The 9,013-nt window shown below is 42.7% G+C and overlaps 1 protein-coding gene across 4 annotated transcripts in view; it reads right to left on the bottom strand.

Annotated features, from left to right (window-relative positions):
* Positions 1-5,574: 5,574 nt before the first annotated feature.
* The window catches only part of GAREM1 (GRB2 associated regulator of MAPK1 subtype 1), a 101,216-nt gene continuing 97,777 nt past the window's right edge, over positions 5,575-9,013 (bottom strand). For all 4 annotated transcript variants that reach the window (XM_061448582.1, XM_061448583.1, XM_061448585.1 and 1 more), the window contains one exon: positions 5,575-7,211. In XM_061448582.1, the coding sequence (XP_061304566.1) occupies positions 6,299-7,211 (913 nt within the window). In that variant the 3' untranslated portion in view covers positions 5,575-6,298. The remainder of the gene's footprint in view (positions 7,212-9,013) is intronic.

The following is a 9,013-nucleotide window of genomic DNA, read 5'->3' as shown; positions in this document are numbered from 1 at the left end:
TCTCTCTGTTTCCTCCAGATTCACATCCTGCCTCCAGACACACTTCTTCCCTCTCCCGGATGTGAGGGTTGGAGGCAAGTAAACCCCATCTGTCTCAAATCCAATGGCAACCAATGCAGCAGATTCTGCCTTGCTTTATTTCCCATGAACATCCATTAATGAGCCCCTCCACAAAACCCTCCACAACTATGGTTGTGCTGGAGTAAACTTTCTTTTGGCCTAGTCTCACCGAATGAAGCTCCATCCCAAGGGCAATTTGGCACAGCAATTTATCTGCATGACATGTGGATGGCTGTCGAGCTGAAGTTTCTCCCTCCTGTCAATATCGGAGGAAAAGCGAACCGGCAACCTAAAGCAGAACGTTGTTTTGTCTCTCATTTTCTCCCCACCCGATGAATGCTTCAGAGACATTTTGCAAAGCAGAATTACTTGTGCATGGTCTTGAGCTTAAAAGCAGATCCAAATTATAATTGAATACATTTCTCTAAAACAAAGATAATAGGCTGAGGGCTGGGGAAAATAATGCTGCAGGTGAATGTCTGCTGGAGACAGGAAAGCTGTCTGGCAACCAACTCTTTGGGGAACATACAGCTCGATAGTCTTGCTGAAGGGGATCAAGGGAAATTACAGATGGGGAGAAGTAATGTGTCTTAAGAGGTTAAATGCAAAAGCCTGATTGCTCCTCTCAATTATCCCAATCTTACTTTGTGAATTCACTATTTGAGAGGTGCTCATTTCTGAATTATAGCTAGATGAGCAAGAGGATAAGTCAGTGAAATTACGAATTGAAAACCAACCATTCTATATAATGTGTGCAACCCAACCAATCTAGTACAACAAATTCTGTACACGTTTGAAATATCATGAAAATAGTGTCTTTAATATACAGTTTATATACTTACAATACACGGTTTAAATTTGTTCATATACATTACAGGGATATTTATTTGCACCTGGTTTAAATAATAATTTGCCTTCAGCCTTTTACACAAAAGCCCAGAACAGCACAGAATTCCACAAAACCCATGCTTCGTTTTATAACGGAAATGCACTAAGCCAAAGATTTGGGGCTTTCTCTTTTTCCCAAGTGTTACTTTTCTGGCCTACCCAAAGTGAATCTAAAGAGCTAAGAACTAACAGATATTTTTCATATCATTCAGAAGATTGTCCAAGTCAAGAGAATCGCTCCGCAGATTTTCACGCTGAAAATTTGGTTATTACAAACAGAAATGGTAAAGTCAGACAAACTCCTGCACTGCGAGGAGTTTAAGACATAAGAAATGAAGAGTCATTTATTGCTAGGTGTCAACAAGAGGTCTGCATTTCCCCACTGCCCTGCTGTCCCTAATACCACGAAGAAAAAGGGCAATCCCTCACTTTGATTATGATTTTATTCATACCTTCCAACTTGCACATGCGAATGCTGTAATTTCAGAGCATAAAAAAGAGTCAGGAGAGCTAGGCTCAGCTCTAGTCCTTTCACATAGGGCTGGTGTTCAGCTTTTAAGTAGTGTGGTATATCCTCTGCCTGGCCAGCAGGCAGGCACCCCGCTGGGCAGTGCACAAGGAGCTGATGCTAGCACTCTTTACTTAGAGGGGAGACAATCAAGGAATTGATTCAAGAAGAAAACACAGGAGAAAACACTTCAAGTATTGAAGGATGAAACCTACAAGGATGATGGAGAAGGACTCTTCATCAGGGACTGTAGTGACAGGACAAGGGGCAATGGGCTCAAACTTAAACAGGGGAGATTTAGGTTAGATATAAGGAAGAAGTTCTTTACTGTAAGGGTGGTGAGGTACTGGAATGGATTGCTCAAGGAAGCTGTGAATGCTCCATCCCTGGAAGTGTTCAAGGCCAGGCTGGACAACGCCTTGGGCAACATGGTCTAGTGTGAAGCATTCCTGCCTATGGAACTAGATGGAATTAGATGGGGGTTGGAACTTGATGACCTTAAGGTCCTTTCCAACCCAAACCATTCTATGATTCTATGATTTTATTTATAGATCGATTCGAAACACAACGGGTTTTGAGACAGCATAGCTATTTATGCTGTTTCTCTTGAAGCTGTTGCTGTGGAATGAAGTCCATTAAAGTGGCATGTAAAACCATTTTATTGGAAAAAACCCTGTGTTACACAGCTACTTCAAACCCTAGCTTCTAGCTGCAAAGAATACTTTGAAATACATGTTCCTTCTAATTTTGGCTGGACCAGATGTTTTCTGTCTCTAAGTTTCTAGCCATTGCAATTTTTTTACAATATGACAAGAATAAGATAGCAAATATGCACTTTGAGTTGATTTCAATGTAGCTTCAATTAGCCAGCCAGGCAGCAATACAAAGATCCATAATCCTAGGCACAATGAGTGCTTAAAGGAAACCAGCATTTCCCCTTCAGCCTCCTCCCCATCCCTCTCCTGGACAGTTCCATGTCCACCTCCTGAAAAGCCCCTATGCCAGAATCATTCACTGATCATTTTCATCAGTCCTTGCGCTGCTACACAACTGTTGCATAGAAAGGATGTGTTTCATGGTGCACGACAAAGAGACAGCTCCATACAGAATGACATGCCAGATTTTTTGCTACCAAAATACCCTGACAAACAAAACCCCCAAGGATAACACAGAACTTCAGACATTGATAACTAAATAAGCACCAGAAGCCCTTACATTTATTTAATCTGAGGAAAGAAATAAAAAGTTAGGACTGGGCTTTTTAGTAGTCTGCCTCCAAAAAGTAAGAGCTTTTAGGCCTGCTCTGGCAGAACACACATTGTTCAAACTTGATGGCTACATCTTTGTTAATAGACAAAATGGGCCAGAGTCTGCATTTGGGCCCTAAGGACAACCAACACAGCTCACACAGTTGAACTCCATTACCCTCCAAAACCAGGCTGGTTTCCCCAGTTGCTACCTTCCAAGCTGTGCTTGGGAGTTGCCTGGGATCACCCATTGCATAGGCTGGTTGGGTTGCATCAAACCAGGCAAAACCCCACATTAACAGTTCAGCGGCAAGGAAACCCCATGAGAGAGTGCCCCAGCACTGCTCAGTTTGCAAGTCCTATCAAATCCTGAGTCCTAACTCCTCCTATTCACATCAACTGGCAGAAAGTTTGTATCACAGGGATATTCCCCACAGCTTTCAGACACTTCCTAATCACAGTAGGAACATTAAAGTAACCCTCCGTCTCTAAGTACCATAAGCAGTGGGGCATTTTGTAACCTTTTACACATTTAAGTCTCTCCATTTTACACCCAGAGTCTTTCTAACAGGACTGCAGGTTCTCTGCTAAGGCCTGAAACTCTTTCCTGCTCCTGGCTCAATTTAAAGGTGCCACCATCCCTTTACTGCCAGGGACTGCCCATGAGACCAAGGCATTCACATCGGTTTGCCCTGTTCAAACTGCCTTCTACAGCACCAAGGACAGTCCTGACCCCCCAACCCCATGGCAGCAAAGCTCAAGAGGAAAGCAAATAAATTAGACCCCATGGGCATCAGTGCTGCTGTAGCCACAGCAGGGGAGAGGCTAAGCCACCACACTGGCTGCCTGGTTTCCTCATTGCTCCCCTGATTTCACCAGCGCAGATGCTTCAGTCCAGCTTGAGCATCACAGCAGGTAGCTCAATGCTGCAGTCATATGATTCACACAACACAAATCACTAGAAAAGGCTTGGAAAATTACGGTGATGAGCAGCTAAGGGCAAAAGAGAAGGTCAAATGCTAACATACTATGCATAAAAATAAGTAAGCAGTGTCAAGCCAGAACAAGACAACTGGAAGGACACCAACAGCAAGTTTGCAGTTAGGGGTTTCAAATGTACTTTTGCCCACAGGCTCTGCCTCTGAAACCATTGCACATTTTTTGGCTTTTAACAGGCCAGTTGTATTTTGGTCTATGCATATGCGATACTAATGCAGCAACCCATGAATGCACGTTCCACCAGGATGCTCTCAAGAAAAACCTTCCAAGCAGGTAACCAGAGATAACAGAGGTGTCCATCCTTAGTGAAAGAACATTTGCCTCAGGGATGTTAATACACTCAGGGCATCAGCAATATTTAATGCTAGTTTTGGTTTGGGTTTATTTTTTTGAAAGAGAAATGTTACTTTTTTTTTTTTTAGCCTGGAATTAAAAAGCCAAGCAAAACAACAAGAAGCACCTGACATTTAACATCAGCCCTTTCAAGTCTGAATGCTATTTGACATAGTGAGAGTTAAAATGCAACTGACTTCAACTTGTACACAGCATATACACCTGAACAATACTTGAATTTGATTCAGTCTTACTTGCAGCTAAAATATTTTAGGACACTAATTAAAAAGCATCCAGTGAAAGCTACTGATCTGTTGCTAAAAGTCAATACATTAAAAAAAAAAGAGTAGGATTATGAACTCTTGGGGTTTTTCTATTTGGGTATTTTTTGGCTCACTGCTTTCTAGTACCCACATCAATTGGGCTTTGCCCTCTGGTTGGGAACTGGTAATTTGCATTATTGCAAGACAAATAATGCCTCTTGACTTCAGCACAGAGATATGACATGAAATTTGCCCAGGCAACAGAAAACTCCCTTTGCAAATATATTCTTTTTAATGAGTCAATATGGTTGACAAAACAGGCAAAATCTGTCTCTCATTTTTGTCCCTGCTCTTTTATCTTCTCTTAATGCTCCCAGTATGTGACCTACAGTGGAGAGAGAATTTTTGTACATCAAAAAGTTAAGGAAAGCAGGTGACGGTGTCACCCTGGCCAGGGCTCTGTGCAGCAGCAGGTGAAGCTGCTCCAGCATCCCTGGCTCTGACCACACTTGCTGAAGATGGACACCACAGAGTGTTTCCTGAGGACCTCCACAAATCCTCACATTCAGTATTACAGAGGCAGGGGATCTGGGGGTTATTCAGATACATTTCAGAGAGCTCTGCCAACTACAAGAAATCAGCAATGGACTATCAAAATCTAATCCCATTTCTAGCCTTCTGAACAGTTAAATTTGAAAGGTCTACAGGAGCAGGCTAATGTCCCCTTCCCATCTCTCTGCTCCCTTTTGGCTGCTACTTCAGTGTGACAATTACTGCAGTGAGTTGTTGCAGCTGGGCAACCGAATTAATACGTCTTAGATTGCTACAGTGCCTCCCACTTCAACACCCACATCCTCCTAGCCCACTGTAAGCAAGACAGGTGAACTTAAACCATCACAAGCATTTCCTGTGGCATGGCCCTAAACCTCACTTGGACCCTTCTTACCAGTGTGCCATATGCCATTTCTGTTCCCTCCCACCTTGCTAATGCTTTATTTCAAAGGCATCCTACAGGAGTACTATCACCTTCCCACACAGATCCGATGGCAGGAATAGAATAGCACAAAGAGCACATTTTCAGATGACTGCAACAGCAGCAAAGGAAACGCAAGGGGTTGCCTTTCACCAGAGCAAGGCTATTGCAAGGGCTGTGCACAGAACTGCCTCTGCTGAGAGGAGCCTGTGCACTGAACTGCCTTTCCCATGAGAAAGCTGCACAACTAGAAGTCATGCTACTGACTCCAGCTATCCGACTACAAAAGCAACTTTTGAAATCTACAGGTCATAAACTTTTAATTGGCCAGGGCAGAGTGGCTCAGTAGAAAAAATCCCCCTTCTCCCTCCCCTCTGGGCTGTGAGCTAAGCAAGACTCTTAAAAACATTTAACTCTTTTTGTTCAAAGTAATATAGAAAATGTACCCACGCTACAGGTAACCAGGAAGATACTGTTAATAAAAATATGCTGCAAGAGTAGTGTATTAGTGGCACTTCACAGCAATTCTTTACATTTTCAGATGTAGTGTCAAAAGGATGTTTTTGTGTATCTGAACATGCTCTTTGTTAAACAGAAACGGAAGAAAGTCACAGCATGTTGCCAAATATCATTTGAACAGAAAAAATCCCATAAGAAATAAATTTTTTTGCAGTTAACACAAAACTGTAAACTGGATCAGTGTGTGTCTTTCAGCATCAAATTGTTCAGTAATAAATACGACTAAGTCTTAACAGACTACGCAGTAAGAGTTCCCTTAGTGTCCAGTTTTTAGCAGCTGTTGAACGGTCAGGGATGCACAAGGCACACCTCTGCAGATTCTCTACTTTTATTATTGACATACAAAAAAAAACAACTCTGTTCACCACTCAAAAATGTTTATCTGCATAGTAAGAATTTTTCTACTACTATTTACAGAAAGGGCTTTTAGTGCAAAAAACCAGGAAGTGATGATTAGCTGGAGTGCATCAAGCACATCTCGTACAGTTCCACTAATGACTAGTCGGCATCACATCTTGGGCCGCCAGCCATTAATGAACTGTAGTATTTTCTTAACCTGCAATTTGCTTAGCTTAAAGTCTTCTGACAGGATTTCTTCTGTAAGCTGAACCAGTAAATTGCCATCAATCTTCTCTGTAACAAAAAATGATACGACATCTTCTGACAGACCAATAAATCTCAGTGATTTAGACACTTCCTCTATCGAGAGCCCAGAAAGGTCTGTGGGTGGCTGCCAGGGAGAGCCATCCCCACAAGATCTTGGTGCTAACTGGAGGTGGAGGGGAGACGAGAAGGGATAAGACACAGAGAACGTATCCTGCATGCCCTTTTTAACGAGATATTGATCTTCCAAGAGGTCTGGAGAACCAGCTTTTGACTCCTCCTCAGCACCATCTATTTTCAGTGGCAAGGGACACATGTCTGTAACTGCTTTCTCTTCACTTGACTTCGGGGCCCGAGGAGGTAAGGCAGGACAAGACTGGCTCTGCTTTGCATCGCTGACTCCCAGAGTTTTCTCATCAGTGCAGTCTAGAGAGTAACTTGCTGACTTTGGACAGGCAGAGGTGGTGTTTGTGAACTCTGCTGGGGTCAGCGGGGAGCACCCTGCCGGGAGCTCACACCCATCGAAGTCAAAAGTCAAAGGTGCTGGACAGTTTCTCTTTGGCGTACCTGGAGTCTTCTGTCTGGGGTAACTGTAGCTCCTGCTTGGATCAAGCAGAAAATCACTCTTATTGTGGCCCTCAGCAGTTCCTGAAAAATGGTTTGGCCAAGATAACCTTGAAGGCAAAGTTTCAGATGCGGGGCTTCCCAAAGGCATCATGCTTTCAGGCTCTTTGGATTCGTTTTTCATCATGTTACAAGGGTAGCAGGAAACAGGTGTGCTCTCAGTTGGGTTGGCGTTGTCGCTCTCTGTGACATTGCTTAAGGAACAAAGCAGAAAGGATGTCATTAGTATGAAAAAACGTGGCATTTGAATAAATTCATAAATCGTCTGACAGAGTCAGAGGGTGGCTGTCACGAGGAAATAATCTTCTTACCTCTGGCAGAAGTTCTCAGATGTGAATTAACAACACATTTGAATAATGCATTGACAGTTCTTTTACTCTTTCTACAAGCCTGACAAGATGCTGATATACCCAAAAGCCTCATGTCTTGGCTTTTCAAGCTCGTAAAAAAGTAGACGTCTCAATTCAGTTCTGTGTCATCTTCTGAATACTCAGTTTCCACTGTTGAATTCCTGAGGGACACCACCATGGAAAAGGAACAGCCTCACATCTATGAGCTGTCCTAATCCTGTATTTTATATTTATACACCACAGATGCGTCATGGAATGTAAAAGCTAAGAGGGGTAGGCCAGCACTGCAATAGACCCAAGCTTCACTGACATAAGAGATGACCAAAAGCCCTTTTGGAACCAACATTTTCACTTGTTATGGCACTGTTGTGTGCACAGGGCACAGGATCCTTTCCCACTGCTCGCTGGTACAAAAAATGCTTTTTGCACCAGTGCACAAGTGCACAGTACAGTAACACAGAGTTAAGTTAATGCTTACTGCCAAAGGGAGAGTTTTACCTGGAAGGGTAAGCAGACTTCACTGTACACATTCAAGTATCAGGCTTTAAGCTTATCACACAGTAACTTGTTTGCATGCCCATATCCTTAAGAAGCAATTACGGGAAACATTTGCTTTTCAAAGGAACTTAAAGTTTCCCTGACCTACTTACAGGTGGTAAACTAAGCTCAGCCTGTCTGAGAGAACTGATGGTTTATACCCTGGTGTTCCTGAGAGACACATGCCAACAAAAGCATGTAATCTGTTATCAAAAGCAAATGCTTGCAGCTTTTATGCCACTTTATAAAAGAAAGTCTGAAGGGCTGGATTGATCTTTGGAATTCTGGCCAATTAAGCCAGAACACTAGAAAAAGAATAAGCAAATTTATAAAATATGTACTTCATACAACAGATGGAAAACAATAGTTGAAAAATCGCTTTAATTACCTCTCTCTCCTGGAAACTAACTACTCAAGAAACTGTCATCATTATGTGAACAGCTCAGGGGAAACTGCTTCAGGAGGGCAGCAGCTTTCAAAAAAATGGCATAGTTTTGAATGGATTGATCCAAAATTAGTTCCCTGTGCCTTGCACTATCAACTGGTCATTTCTGGCTGCTTAAAGGCCAACTGGTTGCATGTTAACAATGAAAAGCATTTTTCACAAACCAAGCCATTGGGCTGCTTGATTAAGAGAAGACAGTCAGTGAGGCATTGTAAACCACTAACCATACAGAGAAATTAAATTGGTTGATCCTGTTTCTGGTCTCTAATTCAATATCAGAAATCTGAACATTTAATGACTTAAAAGATTAATGGAATTACCAAAAACTGATAAAGTAACATTTTCAAAGTGCTTCCTTGTTTGTTCTCCACCAGTATTAACTCACTGGTACTCGGTGCCAAAGGGGAAAGTTTAGATTGGATATAAGGAAGAAGTCCTTTCCTGTGAGGGTGGTGAGGCACTGGAATGGGCTGCCCAAGGAAGCTGTGAATGCTCCATCCCTGGCAGTGTTCAAGGCCAGGCTGGACAGAGCCTTGGGTGACATGGTCTAGTGTGAGGTGTCCCTGCCCATGGCGGGCGGGTTGGAACTAGATGATCTTAAGGTCCTTTCCAACCCTAACTATTCTATGATTCTGTGATGCCAGAGAAACCTCAACAACAGCTG

This window comes from Pezoporus flaviventris, unplaced genomic scaffold, assembly GCF_033815535.1.
Source record: "Pezoporus flaviventris isolate CSIRO_AGI_PZ_B2104156 unplaced genomic scaffold, CSIRO_AGI_Pfla_v1 ptg000007l, whole genome shotgun sequence".
Classification (NCBI taxonomy): Eukaryota; Metazoa; Chordata; class Aves; order Psittaciformes; family Psittacidae; genus Pezoporus; species Pezoporus flaviventris.
Note: the sequence above shows the minus strand (reverse complement) of the source record. Positions and strands in the feature narration are given on the sequence as shown.